At 39.2% G+C, this 27,478-nt stretch overlaps 1 protein-coding gene across 2 annotated transcripts; it reads right to left on the reverse strand.

The window, feature by feature from the left end:
* Positions 1-4,661: 4,661 nt before the first annotated feature.
* On the reverse strand, positions 4,662-24,736 carry GORAB (golgin, RAB6 interacting). Of its 2 annotated transcripts, XM_047077006.1 has the most exons (5): positions 24,609-24,736; positions 18,506-18,863; positions 16,018-16,119; positions 13,481-13,621; positions 4,662-6,444 (listed from the first exon to the last, which is right to left on the reverse strand). In XM_047077006.1, exons 1-5 carry the CDS (start codon positions 24,667-24,669, stop codon positions 5,988-5,990), a joined length of 1,119 nt encoding a protein of 372 aa, XP_046932962.1. In that variant the 5' UTR covers positions 24,670-24,736; the 3' UTR covers positions 4,662-5,987. The 2 variants fall into 2 exon arrangements, with proteins under 2 accessions (XP_046932962.1, XP_046932963.1); XM_047077007.1 differs by lacking the exon at positions 24,609-24,736 and having other exon boundaries at positions 18,502-18,584.
* Positions 24,737-27,478: the final 2,742 nt, after the last annotated feature.

The following is a 27,478-nucleotide window of genomic DNA, read 5'->3' on the forward strand; positions in this document are numbered from 1 at the left end:
ATTAGCGAGTTGCTCAGCCTAGATCAAATTATTAACCCACAGAATCTTACGCAAAAAAGTGGTTGCTGTTTGAGGACACTCAATTATGGGATGGTTTACTATGCGGCCATAAGTAACTGATCTGTGTGCCCAGAATGGCAGACTTGGTTTCACGTCTTAAAGGGCATGTTGCACTAGCAATAGGAAGTCAGGGGAGGACGGCTTGGGGTAATTTCCCTCGAAGGGAGATTATTACGCCACGGGCAATAAAGGCTCCAGGGACTCATTTCTCAGCGCACGCAGTGGAGTATGATGGCAGGATTTCCTCCAACCCTCTCCAGGCAGCGGCATACACCCCCATTCTCACACCTGCTCTCTGATGCCTGGAATTCCTTCAGCTGGGGGCTAAGGCTTCCATTGCACAAGTTAAAATGCATTGCTTTAAAATATTTCATTATATTAAAAAGGGACACTCTCTTGGGAAAGGTGACCTACTGGCTTAGCCCCCGCAAGACACAACTGTTGTCTTAGTGCGCTTGGGCTGCTGTAACAAAATAGTGCGGATTGCGCGATTTACAAGGAACGGTTTACTTCTCACGATCAGGGTGCTGGCAGATTGGATGTCTGGTGAGAACCTGTTTCCTGGTTCATAGACGACTGCCCTCTTGCTGGGTCCTCGCGTAGTGGAAGGAGCGTGGGAACATTCTGGGGTCTCTTTGATAAGGGCACCAACCTCATTCGTGAGGGCTCAACCGTCATGACCTAGTTACCACCCCAAAGTCCCAACTATCACATGGGGGTTGTTTCAACACAAATTTTGGAGGGATGCAAACATTCAGTCTGTAGCACTATCTTCAGATCTTTTCTTAAGAGCAGATTTTGAGGGAGAGAGAGAGAGAGAGAGAGAGAGAGAGAGAGAGAGAGAACTGGTCACCTGGGCTATCTAAGATAAACCACTGTTTGGCCAGAATTCTGTCCAGGGCCTGTGCCACGGGAGACATGAAGAACCACAAAAAATCTCGTTCTCAGAGGTTGGGTCAGAAGATTTTTTAACCATCTTCTGAAGTGATGAATAAGAATCATAGAAACATGGAGAGGGATCTGGCAGTAAGACAACTGCCTCGATTTGCTCTTCAGGGCATCTGTCAGTTTGGAAAATTTTCACCCCACTACGGCTAGTGGGTATCTGGATTCTCCTGGGTAGAGGCCGGCCTCTGCCACAGTATAGGGTGCAGTTGGCCACTAGCTCCAGAATTCTCGCTGTCTTCCACCAGCAGCACGGCAGTAAGGGAAGGGAAAGCCCAGGCTAGAAGACCAGAGATGTTTCTGGATCTGTGTGACACTGGGGCCGCGTCTATTGGTAGTTTCTGAGGGAAATGCACATGAGGTAAATAAGCCAAGATATTGATAATTACTCAGTGTGACTGCTTCGGCCATTTGTCAGTTATGAAGGCCAGGTCTAGGCAACTGCCATTATAATTATACCAGACTGCAGTTCCATGGATATGCCTGTGGGCTTTCAAGTTTGTGACTTAATTGCCTGGTTTGTGTTTGGCTAAGAAAATGAGAAAGTGGATAATTCTGTGGGGTCTTCAAGTAAGTGAGGGCTCTGGTGCACATGCAGAACTTCAAGACGGATGCTGGACACAACTAACGGCCACGTGTACTATGCACGTGGAAGTCTAACCCAACGACTGAAATAACAGCTCATGAGATGACTCTTCTAACTCTTATTATTCATTTCCTTCTTCTCCCTCGACCCTCCCAGTGGGATGCTATACATTGCAGGGTTATTATTTCACTCATCGTATGAACCTTGGGCCTAGTGACTTATCCCTTGAGGCATGCTATAATCACTGAGAAATGTGCTCCCTGTCACGTCTTATTGCTTAATTATGGCTCTATTTTAGGCTCCTAGAGTCATTTGGCTTGGAAAGACCCCTCTTATATGTGATCTCGGAACACGCATCCATGTTGAGTTACCCTTGAGCCCACACGAGGCTGTTCCATCGCCACCTTATTCTGGCTTGGGTAGTGATTATTGCCCCTTGATTCAGCAAGCCCTTGAGTTACTGTCATGAGTGTTTACATTCACGCTACTGTCCCAAGACGCTATCAACCCTTTGTCAGAAAGGCGTGTAAAGTTACTTTTTCTAACACCTGGGATTTTTTTGTACTGGTAAGTCCTAGCAGCCCCCTCTTTGAAATCAATAACATGCAAAAACCTCTTTTTCTAATACTCTTGTTGTGGTGGTGACAATTTTTTTTAACTCAGAATCTGTACATGTTGTTTAACACAGGCTTTTTGTTGTCTTAGTTGTGCCTCACTCCTCACTGCTAAAGGCAAGCTGAAAGATACGGCAGGTCCTAGATACATTCACAGATTGCAAAACAACTGGATGGAATATTTAAAATGAGGAATGTTCTAAAAATTGTGGACTTTTGGAGCATGCATCCCTGTTGTGTTCCAACCACTCATTTTGTCCCCCTTCAAGAAGACATGATGTTTTGTTATCAGCCTTCGAATGTAAATCCGGGTCCTTCAAGTAGACTACACGAGCTTAAGGACAAAAGGCACAGATCACACACCTCTCACACAGCTCTGTCCATACATGTAGCTACATGCAGTTGTTTGATCAACTGCATGAAGAGATAATGTTGCATTTTCAAGACAGCTGTTTGGGATTAGGAGCTTGCAAAAGTAGCCTGACATGAAGGTAAAGGCAGACTGGAGAATAGTGTCCTGCTTCATTCCTCCAGAGAGCACTTCAAGTCAGGCCTGGGGTAGATCTATGTTGAGAGAGGGTATAATTACCCTGGGTCCAGAGTGGCCCCAGGTCTTGTCTGGCAGACTGAGTTATATCTATCAGGGTCTTTTAAAATGCTGACTTGGCTTCTTAGAAATACAAAACCCAAAACATCATTTATAAAGGTCACTGGGAATGGCCTGGGTCAGAATAACTTGAGTCCGCTTTGTGCCAGTGTCTTCGAAGAGGAAGTTGCTGAATACTTAGATAAAGCTCTTTGAGAGTACTATGTTGCTAAATCCAAACAAAGAATGAGCAAGGTTTATAGCTGAGTTTTTACTCTATAATTCAAATGCCAATCCAGCAATAAAATACGTTCTAGAAATTCCAATCAGAGATTTCTATCATCTGACTTGGAAACCAGCTGTGCTCTCAGTGACTATAAAGATTTACCACCTGCAATTGCTGTAATTCAGTAGAATTATGCAGAGGTTTGAAAAGCGAGAAAAACTCTCGCTATATTTTAAATGCAAGGAGAACTGTGCTTTAAGAAATTCTGCTTCTCTGAAGCCTATAAAAATTTAAAAGAAAGCAGTGGGGCATCAAGGTGTACGAACACTTAAATTTGGGAATTCAAGTTTACCCTTTTGAGCGTAATTTTTAAAGATGATGAGTAAAAAGTACCACCATTGGTTGGCTATCTTTTAAACAGAACAAGCGACAGAACCACAAGTAGTTAACTCCTAAATTGCATATCACATCAAGAGCCCCGGTAAGCTTATGCTTGAACTGTTTGAGAAGTAGGAGCAAGAGAAGAAGAGTTTGACCAGGGAGGGACAGCTAGACAGAGCGCTCCAATAAACTCAGGGCTGTAATTTTGAACCAATAATTTCCTTCGCAGAAAGTAACAATTATTTGTGGATTTGTGAATCCATATATCAAAAGTCTTTTGAATGTGTTTTATGATTTTAAAAGATATCAGGGCTATCCTACTAAAGCCGGTGCATATGGTCCTCATACCAGTGAGCCCCCACTTCTCTTGCTCAAACTCCTCTCACACATGGGATACAGCTGCCTCGTACAAAACTGATGCAATATAACTTTGTCACTTATATCATCACCTGAGCACTCGGATACCACCCTGGGAAAGCCGAGCAAGGCAACTTTTTTAAAATAATGGTATCAGCGGACCTTTTACAGACACATTTGAAAGCATTTCGCAAGCACGAACACAATCCCTGAATGGGTTATTAAGGAAAATTTTCAAGTGGAGGGATGCAGTGAACTTTATGGCCTGATGCATATAAGAGATACACCAAGAGTTTTAGAATGGCAACGTTACTAGCACTTGAGTTAAGAGAAGCCAGTTGGCCAACATGCCGTAAGTGAAATCTCAGGCTCTCAAATTCCTCTTCCGTAAAGCGAGAGAATTAAATCAGATGACCTGTGAGGTCCCTTCGAATTCATTTATTTCATGGTTTTCCTTTTTCTGTATACCTTATAAATACTTTGACAGAGAATTAGATTGCGGCTACCTGTATGAAGCGAATGTTACAGAACCTCATTAATGATGAACTGTCCTTAACAGAGGCTTATATAAAAGTAGATGGCTGTATCTACCACATGGAGATACGGAATACATGACCGCCATGTAACACTTCAGTATACATACTAAATTGTTGGAAACATTAAAAAAAAATTTTTTTTTAACGTTTATTCATTTTTGAGAGAGAGAGCATGAGTGGGGTAGGGGCAGAGAGACAGGGAGACACAGAATCTGAAGCAGGCTCCGGGCTCCGAGCTGTCAGCACAGAGCCAGATGTGGGTCTTGAACTCATGGACTGCGAGATCATGACTTGAGCTAAAGCCAGACGCTTAACTGACTGAGCCACCCAGGCAGCCTTGAACATTTTGAAGAGTAAACAGAAGACCATGTTATGGGTGTATCAGACTTGTTTATTCCTTAGAAAAATAAGAGTATTGGACAATGATGTTTTTAGTTTTTATGAATGTCATTCATAAATAAAAACACAACTATCTATGTAAATGCTTCTGTTCGGAGAAGTCAGCACTGGAAGGCTATAATTTCAACCCAAATTACAGAACATAAAAATACACAGCTCATCCACATGAATAACCTCAAATTCATTTAAAAATAGGATGTCCCCAACTTTTTCGACAGTATTATAAATACAATATTACATTTGTCTTTATTCTCTTTTATAATAGGTTTTTTTTCAAGACTTTAGTATTTGCACTTTTGGAATTTCTGATAAATAGATCATAATTTACTGTGAAATTCACAGATTTTGTGACAAAACAACAGTATTTATATATTCACATATAGCACAATGTGGGGGTCAAGTATTAGTGAAGTGATAGTAATTAACGGACTATTAAAATCACCATTTGGACAATTTAAATGCTTTATGACAGGATAATTAATATCCAACGTATATAACACATATTTACAGACAACTTTAGAAAGAAAATATATCAATTTTTTTTGATAATCAAAAGTAGTAATAGATTTTCTGTATTATTTTAGCCTCACTACAGAAACGTTTTCATTGTCTAAATTTAATCAATGTGCTGATTAAAGAAAAGACAATACATTAACAGTAAAATTACGCATGCTAATGGTATATTTGTGTGTGTGTGTGTGTGTGTGTGTAGCAACTGATCAAAACTCAGGTTGTAAGTTAAAGCCATTTAACAGGCGAACTGAAGACGAAAATGTTACTGAAGCTGTCTGGTTCCTTTTGTTAAATTGCAGCTTCCGAGTTGGGTTTTGCAGCTCGACTACGATTCAATAGACAATTCAATATGCTACTTCTGTTAGTTTTTTCCCCTTCTGTCTCTTTCACATGCTAATTTTTATGTCTTTATGGACTACATAAAACAGGTATCTCATCATCAACACCTCTCCTAGGAAAAGTCACAGGAGTCTGATTAGGTGTCGAGTATCACTTTCCATCTTACTCTTCCAGATTTACCTGGTGCAACACACTCTCAATCGTTGTAGTGCCTCTTCCGTCTGTTTAGGTGGTTTGTTTCCACCTGGTATTAAGAGTGCACCAGGAGGACCTGGCCCTGGATCAAGGTGAACGTGTGCCTATATATCAAATAATCATAATGCGAGGGGGTTCAGAATGTCAAACATGTTCTACTGAAACTAACCACGGTAACACCGTTTTATCAGAGTTCACGGCATAATCCACAACAGACGTTTACCAGCCGCAAGGTACAAACTCTGGCACTTCATGTGGTCAGAGCGGCTGAAATGTCCTTTACAGTAATTTTAACTTCTTGACTTTGGTCTGCATTCAGAAGGGGATTGCTACTGGAATTTTCACACCGTTCATCTACCTTTTGAGAAGCGGCTGGGTCTCGATGATTTCTGTTCTCTTTGGCAAATCCTAAAGTCACACTCTCCCCAGAAGGCTGAGGTGGCCTCTCCAGATGAACCATCTGTCTCCCTGCTTCGGCTTCTTGTTCACGCAGCAATCTCTCCACCTCCACCTCAAGCTCCAGGGTCTCCTCATCAGCTTGTACGTCCAGTTGTTGCATCAACTCCTCCAACTTCTTGGCCTTGCGGAGCTCATTTTGCTGTATGATGGTACAGAGGTGTTCAGTGAGTTGCTCTTTGATCTCAGTCTTGCGCTGTAGCTCCAGCTTTGCCGTCACGTACTCTGCTTCCGCCCTGTCAAAGCGCTTCCTGTGGGGACAGGTACACAGATTGGTCCATTGGTTTTCCACTAAAGAAGATATTCAAAGGAGGTTCTAGAAACAATAATTAAGCTCCAGAATTGGAAAGACGTAATGAAGATATGGATAGTGATACTTTGTGAACACTTGTCCTACACGTTAGACAAGCCAGGCTGTCGCTGCTGAAACTTCCACAACATCCACACTTGGACCCTCCCAACGTAAGCACGTTCTTCTGCACTCATGTCCTCTTTCCGAAGCTGTGCTTGAAGGTTAACTCAGTGCAAACTAGCTCCAGTGGGGCTCCAGTGAGAGCCCTGATGGGACAGTGTTTGTTGATTTCTGTTGCACAAACACCACCACCACCAGGGCCAATTTCAGGCTGCCCATGTGGCGCAGCTGAATGCAGAACTGGGAAGAGATACATGACATTGGCCCTGGTGAACCGGTGCAGCCTGTCTCCAGCACACAGCTGGTTAAAATGTAGGAGAGGTAAAGCAGTAAGAGAAGTGAAAAGCAGAAAATCTGTACCTCTTGATTAATGGGTTAGAAAAGGAAGAAATATTTTGGTGGAGAAGGATATGGACAGTGGGTCCAAGGCGAATGTAAATGATACTAGGTGAGGCAAGAAGCAAGCATCGAGTAAGAACAGAAAAACTTCAGGCCGGGTTTAGGAAAGGTTTGTCAGTCCTGGCACTGACCCCTTGGACCATATCACTCTCTGTCGCGGGGGAGCTGTCCTGTACATTGTAGGATGCAGAGCAGCATCGCTGGCTTTCTCCCACAAGCTGCTGGTAGCACCCACTACTTGTAATAGCCAAGAATGTTTCCAGATGTTACCAAATGTCTCCCAAGGGGCAAAACTGCTCCCAGTTGAGAATCCCTGCGTTAAGTTGTTCTGTCTCCACTTTGCAACAACAGACTGTTAGACTTTGATTAGGGTATTTTATCTATTTACATAAAAACTCTGCAGATACGCAATGCCTGTCTTAGAAGTAAGGTAATTCTGGGGCGTGTGGGTGGCTCAGTCAGTTAGTGGCCGACTCTTGATTTCAGCTCAGGTCACAGTCTCAGGGTTTGTGAGTTTGAGCTCCACGTTGGGCTCTGCGCTGACAGTGTGGAACCTGCTTGGGGTTCTCTCTCCCTCCCTCTCTCTCTGGCCCTCCCCTGTTCACTCTCTCTCTGTGATCTCTCTTATTTTGTATTAGCTTGACACAAAAAGAAAAATTATCATACATTGGTTCACGGTCTTTGGCCTTTTCCACACAAATTGTTTGTTTTGTTTCATCAGGAAAAGAGATTGGCCCACATTTATCAATGAATTATAAAAGCCACTAACAGTTGTCAAAGCCTTGCTGCCTTGCTGTTATGATTGCCCACATCAACTCAAAGAGAGAAGTAACTTCTGGTACTACACTTACAGCAACACAAAAACAGGTATAGCTCCTGACGCAAGATTCTGTCTTGAAATGTGATGAAAAAACTGAAAGGCTTTGATTTGAGAAAACCCAGGGTTCAAAACCTGCCTTTGCCATTTACTATGTATGTACCTGTTCTGGTCAAGGCCTTTTTTGGATGTAAAGGACAGACACCCAGTCAAGCTAGCTCAGGTGAAAAGTGGGTTTTATTGTAGGATACACGAGGCAATCTCCCAGGCATGTCATCAGAATCAAAAGCTATCCTCTTTAATTCTCTCATTTTGGCTTTCCAATCACACAACCCAATATGGCCACCAGCTGTGGCTCCACATCAAATTCACTCCAATTTCTCAGAGCTCCACTTCCAGGAGGAGGACTTGGCTTGGCTTACCTTGGCTAGTTATCAGTTTAAACAGAGTTCTTAGTGTCCAGCCATGCCACGAAACCCTATTTAGTCTATGGATTAAATGTTCTGGAGTTGGCAGCCCATCTTTGTTCTAATCAGGTATGCCCCAGGGTCAGCTTCCGGAATACAAAACACAGATAGGTTCCGAAGGAAGAGGCTGGAGAGTATGTGCGCAATGTCTGAAAATTCCAGTATGGTGACCCTTGACAGTATATTCAACTGAATTTTGGCTTATTTGTACAATGGTGATACTAACAGGAGTGTAGTATAGGACACTTCATAGGAGTATTAAGGATTAAACAGTATAAACAAGGGCCAGTGCCTGGTAGGCACTCAAGAAACAGAACGTCTTCAGAGCACCAGAATTGAAATGCATTGTTCGTGTACCATTAGAAACATGTACTGTATCTAAAATTAAAATTAGGCAAAGTTCAAGGACCTCGTGTTTATACTTGAAAACTCTTATTTACATCATGGTCATTTATCATATTTCATTTTTTTTACTATCATCTAGTAAATATAAGAATGACAAAACTAGCTGTTTTTCAATTACCCTCTATGTTAAAAGAATTATTCTAAAGGAGCTCTGCTGGACATGTGAATCCCTGCTTTCCATACTTTATAACATATCCTATTTAAGAATGTTCTTCCATCAAGCTTAAGAGCTCTGACAACATTCTCTACAGGTATATGAATACCTTGTCCCCTACCCCGACTCAAACCTCCTTTCTGTGGCCTGTGGTCTCCCTCAGCCAGCCAAAGTCAGTTAGTAAAGATTTACTGACCGGGCTCATGAATGCTGAATTGAAATTAAAATTCGCAAATAGGTCCCTAGGTTTCCATCGATCTTTCACCCCGGATAAATCACTGAAGATTTTGCATTTTGTTTATTTATTTAAAGTTCTTCTGGCCAGAAACATGCATATATATTTTGTACAGAGTGATTTATGTTTAAAATATTGATTAATTTCACAAACTGCTCTATGAGCCTGAGGGTCAGGTGGATAATACCAAATCAGAATATGATGACATGTTTTGGGACAGAATAATAAGAGCATTATACATAACACAGGAAGACAAATTGAACTGGAAATGTATTCACAGAATTACTTTGTTATTTTAAACGGACACTGAGTGATTTAATGAATGTTATTTAAAGAATTCTAGAAACTGTCTCTTGGTTTGGGGATCCTGAAATTTTTTAAGAATTCAATGATTAACCCTCGGCATTCCCTTAGGTTCCACCAATCTACTTTTAGTTTTCGGTTCCTTTTCTGAGTTCTACCTCTTTGTAAGTATCAACACATAAAGGTTTTTATCCTTTCTTAGAAGTCTTCCAGAGAACAAACAGAAAAACTACTAGTATTTTAAAGGACAGACTAAAACTACATTTTGCAATTACTGTATGTGCCCATTGTACCCTCTTATAAATCTGAGATACATTACGGGATTGTTGAGATAGCATTTTTCCTGTATCTTGAAACATTTTGCCATTTTATCACCCTGGCATTATTTCTTCATTACTCATCAATTATTCTCATTTCTACAGAAAAAAGATTAATAAGAAAACAGAGAATGATGGAATAACCTAAAAGATGATGCCACAGTGAAATAAATCATCACTGTTTACAGTAAAATAAATCACTGTTTAGCTGCCTTACTGTGTTATCCAAAGTATTACATCATCTTTAACTTTTTTTTTAATGTTTGTTTTTGAGAGAGAGAGAGGACAGAGACACAGGCAGAATCCGAAGCAGGTTCCAGGCTCCAAGCTGTCAGCACAAAGCCAGACGTAGGGCTCGAACCATGCAAGAACTGTGAGATCATGACCTGAGCCTAAGTCAGATGCTTAGCTGAGCCACCTTGGTGGCCCCTATGTCACCTTTTAAAAAGGTATAAAAAAGGACTAGAAACACGATATTTGTAATCTGTTCTCAGCTTTCATTGAACACAGTTCAGAATTAGCTTTTCTAGCCACAGTGGCAAAATAAAGTTGACAGATGAAGATATTTTGCAGCTATTAGACAAAGCAAAAGACGAATGTTGTGGTAGGCTAAAAAATTACCACCCAGAGATATTCACCTCCTAATCCCCAGAACCTGTGAATATTATCTTACAGGGCAAAAGGTGTGATTAAGTTAAAGATTTTGAAAAGAGTTTATTCTGAATTATCCAGTGGGACCCTAAATATAGTCACATGTGTCCTTTTAAGAAAGAGGCAGAGGGGGGCACCTGGTGAAGCATCCAACTTCAGCTCCAGTCATGATCTCACAGTCTGTGGGTTCGAATCCTGCATCGGGCTCTGTGCTGACAGCTCAGAGCCTGGAGCCTGCTTCAGATTCGGTGTCCTCCCCCCTCTACCCCTCCCTCACTCACGCTCTGTCCCTCTCTCTCTCTCTCTCAAAAATGAATAAATATTAAAACAAAAAGAGGCAGAGGAAGTTTTGAGAGAAGGGGAGGAAGCAATGTGACTACGGAGGCACAGAAGGTAGTGGTGCAGCCACAAGCCAAGGAGTGCCTACAGCCACCAGAAGCTGGAAGAGGCAAGGAATGGATTCTTCCCTCAAGTCTCTGAAGGAAGACTGACGCTGCCAACACCCTGGATTTCAAACCTCCAGCTTCCAGAAATGTAAGAGAATGCATTTCTGTTGTTTTAAGCCACACAGTTTGTAGTAACTTGTTATGTCAACCCTAGGAAACAATACAAGGCAGAAACAGACAACCTAGGTTCTAGATAGTGAAACTGATCATGTGCGTGAAATCTCAAGAGTATGAGACTTCAGAAAACACATCCTACGTGAATTTTCTCAAACTCAGAACCAATGAATGAAAAATATGTATCTAAGGACAAAAAGGCAAGGTTACTCTCATAGAGTTAATAATTTCAACAGAACAAACTTGATCACACAGTATTTTACAAGTACCTGTAGCATCTTATGTTGTGAAAGGATGTAACTGTTCTTTCAACTTTTAATGTTGGGGGCCAAACATTACTTGAAAAAAAGAGGACTGCTATGCTTATATTCTTATTAAACTTTTTAGTAAAGTTGTTTTCCACAATCATTATTTTTACTTTTGTAAATTAGACATAAAATGACTGCATACATTTATGTATATGCGTGCATATGTGTATGAGCGTGTATGTGTCTATGTTAACAGGAGTGTCTATTAAACACAGATGGCAAACAGTGCTCCTAGTTCTTCCTGGTACACTAGGGGTCAAAGAGATGCTCTACACACATCCACTCTTGTTTTACAAGCTGGTCTATGCAGCATACAGCATCCTTGAAGTCACAGATATGAATAGTGACAATAACTCTCAGTTTGGCTCCCAGAAGCTCTGGTCTCCTTGGAGGGGTCTACCCTAATGCTGTTCTCTGGAAGCCGATTTTAAAGCAAATTCTGGCCTATTCTGTATCCAAGAACCTTTTGTGGACACAGCACTGTACCAGGTACTATAAAACTACAATATCATTTTTATTAAAAAAAAAAAAAAGTCAAGGAAATCTCCCACAGAGATGGACTGTCGTGGGGACTGGCTACCAGTAGAAATCTAAATCACAATACTGTTATCACCAATCTCTAATCTCTCAATAACCGCAGATGTAAATTTAGAAAACATCTTAATCTTATGCACGAACAAGGTACGATGCCGGTCCCAGTCACAACTGTCTATGGCTTCTCTGTGACTTACCTCAAGAGTTTAGGATTTTAAAAATAGCCTCACACATCAAATATGGATATTCACATACAACTATGCCAATATCAGTACCATGAGAAATTGCCATCTTTAGTTTAAGAAATATAAAAATTTATGTCAAATTTTTTTCCTACAGAAACTAAAGTTTCATTAAGCACATTTTATATGATTGGATGTTTTCTTTTTTAACCAGTAAACCCACTTTCTTTGTGGTTCTCTGAAGAATAAAACTATGACATTTCTTATATAATGTTCAATATACAAATGTATCCTTCTCCAGTCTCCTTCAGGACAGAATTAAAACATAATCAAATGATTTTCGGTTGAGGTATCTAGAATAATCTGAATTATTCACATTAAGGTCTACAAAGGCCTAGGAATGTTCCTCTGGTAAACTTAAGTTACAGAGAATAACATATGCTAAAAACTAGGCTGAGTTTAATCTTAATAAAATCTCGGTTACCTCCTTAATGTCCTTATTAATAGAAATAGGAACTTCCAGTTATCAGCTACTGATGGCATTAATTTAAGCAGTTAATTAATAAAGGCAGTCCATTAAGTCTAATAGCATGTGGTCAAACAACAATTACAAAAATCACAAGGACACCACAAACCTCTTTCTTAATAAACGGTGAATTGAAAACACAATCAAGCATTTCCGCTTTATTAAACTGTTCTATAAACATTCTGCTGCTGTGGTTTACCCTGGACTAATGAGGCATTCGGATGGATTTCTAGTGTTACAGAGAAAGATGCAAAACTGAGTCATTAACACAGCATTCCCTTGTGAGAAAAGACAAACCGGGATGATTAAAGCAACGCGGGAAGGACTGAAAACCCTGAAATTGGACTTAATTTTTTGCCCTTTTATCTGCTTGCGAGGTTCATGTAATTCTTTACATGTGTTCATGCATTTTAAAAATACTCCATGATGATTTTTTTTCTCTAAAATGCCAATGATTGAAACCAAGGAAACACATGATAGCAAACTATTATAGGCAGAATACAATCGAAAAGAAAAAAAAAAGGAAAAACTTCAAGCTTTCAAGACAGAGTGGTATTTTCTTTAAAATACTTGTAGCCTTTTTTAAAAAAAAAGCTGGATCTTCTTTCTTTGGTGAAAATTGACATGAGAACTAGGCTCATCTCTAAGGACCATCTCAGATCATCAAAATTTCTTAACAGAAAGAGTACAGACTTGGTGTTAAAATAGCAGAATTTGGGGGCAAGTCATTAAGACTCTTAGAGTCCCAAGCAGTATACAGATGATTGATGGTTTAGCAAAAAAGACTAAAACGTAAATAAATAATGCAAGAAATGAGCTAACAGGAATAAGAACAAGAGTAGGCCAGAGTGAAGGAAGAGGCACTGGATTTAGTACAAAACAGGAATAAACAGAGCACCTGATGGCCTGATGGGACCGTTAGGAGGCTTAAGTGATGACACACATGAAAGCCCTTGGCCCAGCCAGCAGTAAATACTTCTGAAATTTCACTCCTGATTCAGAGTTCTCTCAACTCACCGAGCGTATGAATACTCAAGGCTGGCTTGATCAATCCGGTTCCTGAGGATCCCAATGTCAGCTGACACCATGTCATCTAAAGCCTGTAACTCCTTTTGGATCCGCTTTAGTTTCAGGGTCTCTGCTTGAGTTCTTTTAGATCTAGAAAAATGAATAGAAAAATAAAAACATTTTAAAATCACATATCCATACGCAAGAGAAGTGAAAAAAGCAACCAACTATATATATGATACTATATATACGATAGGATTATAATGTATAATTTTTAAAAATCAGAAAAAAAACACAAATCGAAATATAATAAACACTGGTAAAATTTTGGTATATCTCTAAGACTGCATTTGTGCTATTTTCCCTTATTCTAAGCTTTCTGTTTTCCTATGTACCAGTAATGAACAAGTGGAGTTTAAAATTAAAAACATGATACTATTTGCATTAGCACTAAAAAAAAAAAAAAAGTAATACTTAGGAATGAATCTAAGGAAAGAAACTACAAGATCTGTGAAGAAAACCACAAACTCTGTTCTATATGGAAAAGGTAAAATCAGGTATATATCAGATCCATACTTCACACCATATAAAAACAAACAAAACATTCTCCAAATGGATTAACATATAACATTATCATACATTTTCATACACAAAGGAAAGAGTAAGATTTTTCAAAATACCAATAGTTCACTTATAGGTCTATATTCATTCCACGAGGATGAGAATAAGCACTAAAAGAACGTTATCTATATTCTCTTTACACAGAACATCTAAAAAAACTTTCCAAATTTCTAGCCTTAAATTCTTGCTCAGGCCACTTTCATTTGTCCAACACTTAGTGGACAGAAAGAATGGACCCTTACGTTAAACACCATTTCTTCATGTCTATTCGGTCTGAACCTTCTTAGGACTCATTCCCCCAAACTTTTATTGCTTTGATTCCTGTGTTTTAGGCAAGACTACAGCTTAAAAGCGCATCTAACCTCAGTCCTCTCAGCACCCCAAACACAGTACACACTGAAGAACAGAATACACAGATACAAAAGCCTTTAATCTGATTTCACTCACTTCAGAATTTCACACCCATTTTCACAGGAGAATAAAACTCCCACAGAAAACCACTATCTTGCAACTTATATTCTCCTGATTTTTACTCCATTATGCATTTCCCCTTGTTTTCTGCCCACAGAATTAACAGTATGATTCTTTTACTTCAAGGACTTCACTGGTGCATTTATCACTAATCTAACCATGTTGTGTTTTCTCACATTTCAGCCTGTATCACTATTTCGTCTTAAACCAAAAGCACATCAAGAACAAGTGCTGAGCCTATAAATCCTTTTGTAAAATCCCTAGTGAACAGCCTCTCCAACCACTTCTAAACTGAAGACTACTGAAGTGATTTTCAAAAATCACTTTTCACTTTGAATAATCATGGTTTTTTCTTGAAACCTAAGTTCAGTAAGTTGCACATTTCCTGTTTCATGCAAATCAAGTGGGACCAGCTGGAGGGGGGAGAAATCATTTTCAAATACATATATCCTTTTGACAGATAAAATTCTCCATTACTCTTCTACCTACCTGCCTTTCTCTCTATCCTTGTCCCTTCCCCTCCCCGATACACACGGCAGTTTCAATACATAATAGTTTTGCCAGGCTTTTCTGGAGATCTAAGAAGAAAATGCCAAGAAAACTTGCTTGCATTTAATTCTCACTATTCTCAATCATTGCTTCACTGACTAAGTTTGGGTGGGTTCCTAAGGCGATAGCACACTGGAAAGCACAAACTAAAAGGGCAGAAAGAGTGGGTGAGGGGTGGAAAGCGGCTCAAACGGGAACATTGCTGCTGGAGGCCATCATGATGCAGTGAAGGAAAAGGAACTGCTGACAAACTGACGCCAGGAGGGACAGAAAAATCAAATTGCACACAGTATGGCAGAGTACTCACAATGGTGACCCCGAGTCATCGATGAAAGGTTAAATTATACCGTGTATCAGTGGGGGCAGGGTAAATTCTTTAAGAAAAATGTCCACAGAAAACACAATTAAAACTTCTGGAGTGGAAGTCATTTATGTGGAATAGTCTTATTCTTCTACATGTCACAGGATTAAGGCCTCCCCACGTCAAAATTAAAACCTGCATTTGTTGCTAATGCACTTACACTGATGGCTATTCATTGCTCCCTTAGAATGTAATTTATTTATACCAAATAAATTTGGTATAATCTATGCTTACAAAGTCCTCCTTAATGAATTAACACTGGAATTTCTGTATCATTTATAAAGGAGAATTATTTTAGTAAGCCTTAAAAGTAATGCTGTAGAGGGGCACCTGGCTGGCTCAGTCGGTAGAGCATGTGACTCCCGACCTCCGGGTTGTGAGCTCAAGTACCACACTGGGCGTAGAACCCACTTTAAAAAATTTTTTTAAAAGAATGTTGTAGAGAAAATATCAACTTATCAGAACAGACAAGGGAAAATAAACATAAAACATGACAGAACTGACTGCAGGTTACAAACAACCTCTCCTAGTTCAGATGCCTCACCTTTCTGCAATAGCTTTAGCCAAAAGAGCTTTCTTACGTTTATTTTTCTCTTCCATAAGCCGTTGTTCTTCTTGGAGGACTTCCCAACGAGATTTTTCTTGCCTAGGGAGCAGAGTATAAAAATGAGTTTCTGAAACCCCATGCCACACCTTACCAGTCTCAGGCCTCTATGTATAAAATTTAATCAACCACATTATGTATATTTTCCTTCAAAAGCCCTCTTAAAAGGAACCCATCTGCAACCCATTATTTTGTTCTAATAGGAACAAAGATTATCATTTGAAGTCAAGAAGTCTTACATAAATTGGCCCTTTGAAATCCATTATATGTATATAATCTAGGAAGCCACAAACTGGAAGCCAGAGTACTGTGGCATTTATTAGGAGTACAAAGAAAGTTGTGTAAGTTAATTATGTATTATATGCAAAACGGAGAAAATTAATTGGCATGTAGCTAATGTCATATCTTTTAGAGTTTTCTATAATGAAAGTCTCTACCATTTAACACCCTTAAGACAATAACCAATGTTTATTTCATTTTTTTTTTCAATTTGCTCACTTCTTTCCATTCTGAGACATTTTTAAACAGAGTGAAACACTATGAGCTAAGACTTGAATACTGGACTCCAATCTGTCCAATTCTGAAAGAAGTATATTAAAATTTCCCAGAAATTTAAGAACTTGATGTCAACTCAAAGTAACGACAAAGCTATTTATTCCTATTATTGTCATTTCTTATGGCCACTGTGTCAAAAATCTCTATTCCCAGACCTACTAACCACTTCCAAATTTATCATTTTCTTTCCCTTCCTAGAGTCTCCATCTTGGTACAGGCACTGGTCCTCTCTCATTTTGACTACTGCAGTAGTCCAGCCCAGCCAGCACCCTCCCCCAAATGGGCTGCAATCCTGACATGTGGGTTTTCTCTAACCATTGTTTTGGTAAGGGCATCTCCCCTCCAGAGGCCTGGGTGATATTCTACTGCATGGGGGAACTCGGTAGGTAGGAATTCTCAGCTTCCACATCCTTCTTCATTTCCCTAATTCTCTACTACTCTCTGGCTTAGCTCTTGCCTCTTCCAGAGAAGGGAGATGTCATCTCTGAGCATTCTCTAGGATACAGCTTTCCTTTCCCCTTCTTGCAACCTCCAATTTCTCCTTTCCAATGACAGTTCCTGAGATTACATGTCTATGAAAATTTTCCCAAGCATCTAAAAAAAAAATTATTTTCCCAACAACGTTCAATCTAAATTATCCAACTCAATTTAAACCCACCCTCCCCTACTTATCTCAGGCCTTTGCTGGTAAACTACACTTAAAGACATTTAAATACATGCACTTGTTTGGGGCGCCTGGGTGGCTCAGTCAGTTAAGCGTCTGACTTAGGCTCAGGTCATGATCTCACAGCTTGTGGTTTCGAGCCCCAAGTCGGGCTCTGTGCTGACAGCTCACAGCCTGAGCCTGCTTCGGATTCTGTGTCTCCCTCTGTCTCTGCCTCTCCCCTGCTCACACTATCTCTCTCTCTCAAAAAATAAATAAACATTAAAAACTTTTTTAAAAAATGCACTTGTTCAATGTTGCTCTCATAATTTACATGGCTTTAGATCTCCTGTAAAAATGATTTCTCGGTTGTAAACCCCTGGTGGGCCAGGAAACACTTTAAACTTATAGTACAGAACCTGGATCAGAGAAATCGTAAGTTACATCGAAATAGAAAGACTCAGAAAATGGAAAACAGAAACAAATGGCAACCTGATAAATCAGGAGGAAACAAATACGAGTGGATATCAAAACAAAAGGTATAGGATAAAAATTCTGAGAAGAATTCATAAGTCATACATAGAACAGCAATTTCCACAAAACTGTTTCTAAACTAAATTCTGGAGGTGGTTTCTAATATAAACACATTAAATAAAGAATAAAAAGAAATCTAATGATGTAGCTGAATTGTTTTATCAGTCCTCTCAATTTCCTACACACTCTTCTTTGACCATCCCTTCCTATCTTTTCATAAACAACCTTTTCCAGGCCAGTGGAGATGGAGTGAAGCTGAAGAAGGGGTTCGATTTGGGATGAGGGGGAGCACTATGCATGTAAGAACTGCTTCTAGTGAGGGTCAAGGGCAGACACTTTGGATCCAGAAAGATTTGTATGTGAACCTCAACTCCGCCATTTATTAAGCTATGTATTTGCTTTGGGAATAAAGCATCTTTTCTGAGTCCAAGAAATCTCATCTGTCAAGTGAAAATAATGAACGTGTATTATAAGGCTGCTATGAAGACTACATGGCATAAAACATATAAAATGCCCAACACTGACTGGCTTACAACATATTTAGGTGGTAGCTATTCTTCAATAGTTTATTCATGATGTTTCTAGGTTAGAATATGAAAGAGAAAACGTTAAAACTGTATTTCTTCAAAGCCCAGTGGAGGGGAAAAAAAAAAGGTAAAATGGAAAAAAATCTCAGGGATATATAGACTTACTAACAATTCCACTTTCTTTTTTTCCATTTTGCAATCTGGCTTTGGAGGTAGGACCTCAGTGTTTTTGTGACTATCATGGGAATTCTCAAGTCCCGGTTCCCTTGGTTGACCTTCAATCCCCTGTGGTTTTCCATCACCAACAGGAGAAGTGAGTGTAAGAGGATTAGGAGGAACAGGGGAAGAAGAGTGTGGTTTTTGAGTATTAAATCTTGGTTTGGGTGCAGAAAGCAGCTGCTCTGGAGGTACTGAGCTTGATCCATCTTGAAGTCCAAGTTTTTGGCTTTGCTCTTGAAGGGCTTTTTCTCGCTGAAGTTGTTGTCGACTTTTCTTCACAGGGAGACGCCGCTGTGGTTCAAATGGATCTATGTGAAAAAGAGGAGAATTCCTTTGTGTGAGCAACAAATAATTAGAATTTCTCTAAGAAAATAAAGCATTAACATTAATAATAATTCCACAGGGTTTCTCCCCCTTCTCTACCATAAAAACCCAGGGAAAAACAGCCATTTTCCTGTAGTATTTTTGACAGTTCTTCTATAATCATACTCTTAATATTTAACAAAAATTATCCCAACTCAAAATTGAGCTTAAAAGAAGTCCATTTGTCTGTTGAGTTAAGCCTCAGAATAAAAAGCAAGGTTTCTTTTTCAACTTGAATTGATAACTGACTAAACAATTAACTAATCTGACCAAGCAAAGTAGACAAATGAATTCTCTAATAGGTCTTAAATTTGACTTATGATTCTATTTGCTCTCCTGAAATAAAATGGTGGTTGCGGTTACAAATGGGCTGCACTCTTCTTAAATAACAGATCTTAACCAGTTTGATACATAGGTAGATATTATACATAAAGTGTAACTGAACGAAGTCTCTTATTTCTAAGAATGCCAGTTAACCCTCAAATGTTAGCTTTCATCTTCCAAAGCAGTGCAAGGTTGTCTTCCCCAAAGTTAGCTAGCCATGAGTCAATGTATGCAAGCTAATTTTAACAGCAGCCTGAACAAACCAATAGAGGAAGAGAAAACAGGGAGAATTTTTTTTTACAAAAGCACTATAAAATAAATAATACCCCTATTATACTTCTTGGTTTGTCCAACCAGTGTTAACCTTGTAAGGCAGAGTACTGGAGAATTTGACTCACATTCATATTATATTTAATAAGAACTGTAAATGGTATTGTTTATAAAATGCCTGGGAAGTGAAATTGTGTAAGTTCTTATTAATTAACTCAAATAGGGCTTTAAAAATTCTGCATATTGATCCATGAAGCAACATAAGCCTATTATTTAAATCTCCCAAAGGAGAATTAAAAGCTCTGGAGTCACAGTTCTGGCACAGCTTTTGTTCAGCTCAATAATCGTAGACAAGTCAATTAATTATTCCATAACCCAGTTTTTCCAACTGTCAAATGGGTTGAAAATTCACCTGCTCTACTTAACTCATGAAGTTACTGTAAGGATTAAATGAGACAGGTAAAATATTTTAAAACATAGATGTGCCATCGCAAGTAAAATGTTATTACTGTTGACTTTAGCCAGGAACACAAAGTAACCTCCTCTATCTTGAGACAGGAACTTATTCTTGACTACTGATCTTTATGTACACCATAAGAAAATGCCATTGAGCTTACTTCCTGGTTACACTCACTAGTTGAATTATTCTTTTGCTTTTCACAGAAACTGCACAGGAGATTAAAAATGCTACAATAAAATAATAAACAAAACAGTAAACAAATCAGGCCTGAAACAATAAATAGAAAAACTCCTGGAACTAATAAGCCATTATAGCAAGGTTGCAGAATTCAAGATTAATATACAAAAGTCAACTGTTTTCCTATGTACCAGTAATGAACAAGTGGAGTTTAAAATTAAAAACATGATACTATTTGCATTAGCACTAAAAAAAAAAAAAAAGTAATACTTAGGAATGAATCTAAGAAAAGAAAGTACAAGATCTGTGAAGAAAACCACAAACTCTGATAATGAAATCAAAGAAATAAATGGGGAGATAGTCTATATTCATGAAAAGAAGATTCAATCCTGTCTTATTTTGCAAATACTGACACAATGATCCTAAAGTTTATATGGAGAGGCCAAAGACTCAGAATAGCTAACACAATATTAAAGAACAAAACTGGAGAACTGGCATTACTTGGCTATAAAACTACAGTAATCAAGACCGTGGGCATTAGTGAAAGAATAGACAAATAGACCAATGGAACAGAATAGAGACCATAGGAATATTATAAAGCTTTAAAATAGTGTGGTATTGGTGCATAATAGAGAAACTGACCAATGGAATAGAACAAAAGAACCCAGAAACAGGTTCATACGTGTATGAAGCACTGGTATATGACTAAGATAGCATGGCCTATCAACAGCAAAAGGTGGAATCATTCAATAAATCGACTTGAAAAAAAAAACCCAGCTATATGGAAAAGGTAAAATCAGATCCATACTTCACACCATATAAAAACAAACAAAACATTCTCCAAATGGATTAAGGATTCAAATGTCAAATCAACATTTTAAAACTCTTATTAGAAACACATTGCTTTATACAGTGTTTTGAATCTATATAGCTTATAACAAAAATGATTCTTAAAAATGCTTAATTGAATATAAGGACTAACATCTTATGGAAGGGTACTACTACCTCATGGTAGGGTACTAAGTGAAGACACAGAACATGTGTACAAATTTGACCATATTAAAATTAAATACTTTGTTCATCATAAGATTAAAGTTAAAAGACAAGTTACAAGCTGGGAGAAGATATTTATCGGAGAACATATTCATAATATACCTGGAAAAGAACTAGTATCAAGAATAAATAAAGAACTCATGAATATTTTCTTTAGACATTGACAGCATTGTAGTTGCACTGTTTTTCTATTTCCAATTTTTTTATTATGAAATAAATTTATTTTTTATTATAAATCACACATCAAATGCATGTATTTGCTACAGACACACATCCAACCTGTATGGATTATTAAAAAAAACAGTCACATTAAAAAAAATAAAACATGGCTAGAGTAGACACAACTGCTATTTAAAGATAGGCATGTTATCCTCTTTTGGAACACTCAAGATAATTGTATTTATTGCCCTCCAAACCATATTACTTGCTTTTATTAAATGAAATGTAAGTATGAATGACATCTATCATTGACTGATGGAAGCATTTAATTGCCAATGCTCGAGTCTCAACTTTTTTCTCCTCATGCCATGGTGCACTCCCATATGACAACATGAAAACACAATGACGAGTGACTATGTGGAAGAGTCACCTGCCAGTCTATGTTAGACATGAAGCTATAAAGAAAAATAAATCTTTATTATTTTAAATAATTGATATCTTAGGGCTATTTGTTAACTGTAGCATAACTTGTCTCAACTTGATTTCATTATTACCAATATTTTTAAAATTTCCTACGTATTTGCCCCTTCCTGATCATATTCCCCCTTTCTAGTACTGGGTATTTTGATTTCCTATATTCCCAGAAGAATATACCTGCTTTGTACGATTTTGACCTTCTACAAATGATATCAGGTTGTATGTATTTTTGTAACTTGTTCTTTTCACACGTTATATTTATGAAATTTATACATGTTAATGTATGTGGGTATAGTTCATATATTCCCACTAGCTCTATACTGGCCCACTGAATGGCTGTATCACAATTTATCCACTTAAAAAAATTTTTTTTAACGTGTATTTATTTTTGAGAGAAAGAGAGCATGAACAGGGGAGGGGGAGACACAGAATCACAAGTAGTCTCCAGGCTCCGAGCTGTCAGCACAGAGCCCCACAGGAGCTTGAACTCACAAACCGTAAGATCATGACCTGAGCCAAAGTTGGACACTTAACCAACTGGGCCACCCAGGCACCCCTATTTATCCACTTTTATTAATGAACACTTGGTTTGTTCCCAGCTTTTCAGTATTATAAATAAGAATGCAAAGAACATTCTTGATTTTTCCCAATGTGCACATGGGGTTTCTCTAGAGTATGGTCATCCTTATTTTTGCTGGCAACCAACTCTACCTTCATGGATTAATTCTATTTTTAAGGTTGGAGAACAGCTGGAAGGAGTCTTAAAAATGAAAAATCCAACTCCTCTACTTTCACACGTGAGAAATCCAAGGCAAAAAAGATTTAGAGGCAGAGCTAGGAGATCTATATGCCAATCACTGTGTCTGGTTATGAGAGTACAAAGATGCTAACATGTGTTCTCTTACTCATGGTGGTCATAGACTAGGGGTTGGTGTCTATGCTTCAACATCTCACTACGAAATTATAGGCCTTGAAGCTAAGGTCTTTCCAGCCCCTCTCTCTCCCAAATTGTAAAGATATTTAGAAATGTACTTCCACATAATGAATCTATTGTTACAATTTAGTCTATATTAAGTCTTCTTTCCCTTGGCAAACTCACCTCTACTAACACATAATGTCTGTGAAATGTTCTCAAGTTCTGCCCAACCCCCAGCAGAGTCAAGTTCCTGCTAGCTCTGTTAACAAGCTCTTGTAAACTATTTTTTTTTTAATTTTTTTTTCAACGTTTATTTATTTTTGGGACAGAGAGAGACAGAGCATGAACGGGCGAGGGGCAGAGAGAGAGGGAGACACAGAATCGGAAACAGGCTCCAGGCTCTGAGCCATCAGCCCAGAGCCCGACGCGGGGCTCGAACTCATGGACCGCAAGATCGTGACCTGGCTGAAGTCGGACGCTTAACCGACTGCGCCACCCAGGCGCCCCTCTTGTAAACTATCTATTATCACATTATATTACAGCTTGTCTCCTCAGTAGACTATCAGTTCTCTGAATACAAGGATGATGCCTTGTTCATCTTAGTATGTAGATGTACTTACATAGTATGTACTATGTATGTAGCATGTATGTAGCTTTAGTATGTAAAATACAGAAGCTGATACCTCTAACTTTGGGTCAGACCTGAAACAGGAATACTTGTACTCTGTACATACGAATATAGGAATGGATGTTCAAAACATAGAGCAAAAAACTGAGATTAAGTTTGATAGTTAATTACACACCGCAGTATAACTTTTATGATATAGTTTTTAAAGGCCTCTGGACCAGTCAAAACTTCCTCCATCTGTATAATCTACATTGGTCCTGTATTCCTACTTTACTTCCTTTTCCACTTGTTAGCCTTATTTTTACATCTATGCTAAAGATGCAGACTTACCTGAACAACATCCAATTTGATCACAAACTCTAACAAAAACCATGCCAGGGCTTACTGAATTTTCTTCCAAAGTATATAAATTATGGTACTAAGAGGGATGTAAACTCACAGAAGGAGTGTGCAATACCAGGATCACCGTATAGAATTTCATGACATTACATTCATAGTTTATATCACCAAGGGTTTCTCACCAAATAACAGTAAACTTAATTCCTTCATTAAGAGAAAACAAAATAGTACAAGTCCGTCCAATAACTACCCTACAAAGCCAGCGGGGGAGGCACATTGTAGCTTACAACAGTCAACAGGTATAATTTCACATCTAACCTTTCAAAAAGTCTTGGTTTTCTGACTCTCAAGAGTTACAATTTCAAAAGTCATCTGGCAACCAGAAGTGAATGCAAGACTCCAGATGTATTAAGAAAAGCATCGTCGTTTTGCGTTTATTCAGATCCCTGTACTCCCTTGTTCCCAACCATTGTCAACTTACATACATACATTCATCACAATTCGAATCTGGTGTGTGCCCCTCCCCCTTCTTTCACCCCAACCCCAACCCTCCAGCCGTGGACTTAAGGCAGCAATCTTCCCACAAGAGACGCCGAGGCTGTAGGCTCACTTCCTCTCCCAAGTCCCGTCCCTTTCACGGGAAAAGTCAAATTCCTGAAGCGGATTCCTGAACTTTCTTACCTGCAAGATCCCAGTCCCCTGGACCCGCCCCTCCCGCTGTGGCTCCCACCTCTGGAACCCCTCAATCCCCTCCTCCCGTTAGAGCTCCTTCCCCAAACACCAACACATTACCCTCTTTCCCGCCCCCTACCCCCTCAAAAGCTGCAGCCCCGCCCCTTCCCCTCTAGAGACCCAAGGATGAAACCTCTGCAGGAATGTCCCGTTACCTTTAGTTTGCTTCAGTCGCCTCAGCTCCTCCTCAGAGAAGCCGGCCCAACCCCGCGCCATCCGCCTCGGCTGCCAGCGCCCCCAGAACGCCCACACCTCAGAGCCCCGACTGCCAACACGACGACCCAGTCACATCCGGGTTCTTCCCGACCGCGGCCGGCCGACCAATCAGCGCGTCGAGCTCTGGCTACAAGGCCCCCGTCGCTTGCTGCGGGGTCCTGCTCCCTTGGAGCTGCCTCCGGCGGTGCCGGACAGCCGGCCTAGGGAAAGCTCGGCCGCTCCGACATTCCTGTTTTCCGAACCGAGTCTGCTCTCTCTCCCTGTCTCCTGCTCTCGCTGGGTTAATCGCTTCAAGAGATAAGGGAGGGACTGGCGACGAGGATGAGGGTGGAGATAAACAGGCAGTTAGGAAGTGGCTACAAGTCGGAGGCGGAAAAGGGCGGACGCACCTGCCTCCGGGGTCCTCGGGGAAGTCACGGGGGCGGTACCCCTTACCCGCTAGGTCTGGCCGGGTACGAGTCGGGGTTCCGGGGGGTCTTTTCAAAACTGTGCCGGAATTGTCCTGCGAACTGACCCCAGAGAATGTTCGGATTTAGGCTTCTAATTGTGAAGAAACATTTATAGGGCCGGGATATAACAATGGGGAGGGAGCAGACATGTTCAGCGGGGTTTCTCTGCGTAGCTGTCTCCCAATTAACTATTGATTGTGGGCTGTTTCCATGTGTTGTGAATGGTTCTCGAAGACCTGTAGCCTATCTAAGGAATGCTTAAGTCTTTCCCCTTAAAAATGGTTCCTTATCAGTTTTAAGTTCAGAGGAGACCATGGTAAAACAGTATCGGCGCTGGGGTATGGAGAAATACTAGGCTTTTTTCGCTTGGAGTCCTGATTTCAGTGTTCTGGTTCTATCCTGAGCACTTCTCTGGGCTTCTGGTTTCTCATTTTAAGCAAGATTTCAAACGCCAAGATGCAAGCATTGTCAGAATACATAGAAATGGGACGATTTAAAAGGGATCAGTTATTACATTTTTCATGTTTCTCATCACTAAAAATGCGTTTTTTTTTAAAGCATTATTTTGGCTTATATTGCAAAATCCCGAGTGTGATTTTGGTTTTAGTGTGCCAATATTTTTAAGCAAATTCAAATGAAGTAGACAAAATAAAATACCGTACCAAGAAAAGAGTTGGAGTCGGTATTTCAGGTTTAGATAGGTATAGTTAGAAAGTGAAGGATATTTGGAATTCCTCTCGTAACCTTTGAACTTTTAAACTTAAAAATGATTTCTGAAATTTAAGAGTGCACAAACCCTTCATTTTAAATGTGAACTCATTTTTCTTCACATTTAAAAATTAAAGTGTCATTCAAAAGGATTGGCGAGAAAGATCATCAAGTTTTGGAACATAGACTACATACTTGAAAGGTACAGATTTTCTAGCAGGTGGGGATCAGTAGCAATGGTTATTAATTCAGTTTCCCATTTACAAGCATCAGCCATGTAGTTTCATCTAATAAAAACAAAGCACCTTGTAGGCCCCTGTTAGCTTTTATATATAAACTTTTTTTTTTTTTTTTTTTTTTAGCTGAGGGTGAATTTCCAGAATTCTCAATAACGTTAATAGAGGTGGAAATTATGGCACTTCAAGAGGTTTGTGTCAGCCCTGAATAAGAACCAAAATGAGAGTGAGATTATAGTAAAAAATAACATCTCTGTAAAATTACAGTTTCCAGTTTACAAGGTTCTAACTCTTGTTTGTTGTTTCTCTTGGCTTTCCCTCATGGTGACTGTTTTCTTCAAATGTTATGTAAATTGGGAGCTTAGCCTCAAAGAAGTTTTTTGTTTTATGAAAGTCCTCTGTATCTTGGATTGAGAGACTGTTTTTGCAGATTGATTTTGCTGGGTGCTAGGACTTTCAGTTGCTTTAAGTCAAATTTAAAGTAATTTTTTCAACTTGTGATGTAAATTTGGATCTTTTCCCCTGTGTATGATCCAGGGGTCAGGTATCAGTTTTTTGTAGGTGCCCTTAAAATATACATGTATATATTTCTTCTGTATAGTAACTACATATATAGTTAACAGCAGGCTTCCTACTGCTTTTGTAGAGCAGTAGGCTGAGTTTTTTTAATCCTTTGTTTTCACATGGATCATCCTTTCCAGGCTCTGAACCCTTATTTCAGTGATCTTGCCTTCAAATGTGTATAGGAATCCCAACACCCAGCACTTATACTCGGGTAGTCCCTCTGGGGTTTGCTTTCTACATCTTTTTTTCTTTCTTTTAAGTTCTAGGATATATATACATATATGTATATGTATATGTATATATATATATGTGTATATATGTATACATACACGTGTATGTGTATGTATATATATGTATACATATATGTACATGTATATACACACACACACACACATATATATATTTTTTTAAATAAAAACATGTTATATGTTACCGGTTTTATCTGTTTATGGCCAGAGGAAGCCATCTGTGATAACCTAGACCACTATATTCCCTCCAATTGATTCTCTAGCAGAGCAACTAGAGATGATATTTTAAAAAATGAAAATCTACTGTGTGTGCCTGGTTAAAACCATAAAATGGCTTCTTGTTGCGCTTTGAATAAAATACCAGTTCTTACATACGCCTGCACAATCTGACACCTGTCTACCTCTCCTAAGTGACCATTAGGCTTATCTTTCCCTTTACTCCACAGTCCCTATACTCCCGCCAAATTGACTTTCTTTTTTTTTTTTTTTTTAATTTTTTTTTTTCAACGTTTATTTATTTTTGGGACAGAGAGAGACAGCATGAACGGGGGAGGGGCAGAGAGAGAGGGAGACACAGAATCGGAAACAGGCTCCAGGCTCTGAG

The sequence above is a fragment of the Lynx rufus genome, unplaced genomic scaffold (assembly GCF_022079265.1).
Source record: "Lynx rufus isolate CCGP_SWC_20201006 ecotype Redwood Valley unplaced genomic scaffold, mLynRuf1.p SCAF_15, whole genome shotgun sequence".
NCBI classification, from domain to species: domain Eukaryota; kingdom Metazoa; phylum Chordata; class Mammalia; order Carnivora; family Felidae; genus Lynx; species Lynx rufus.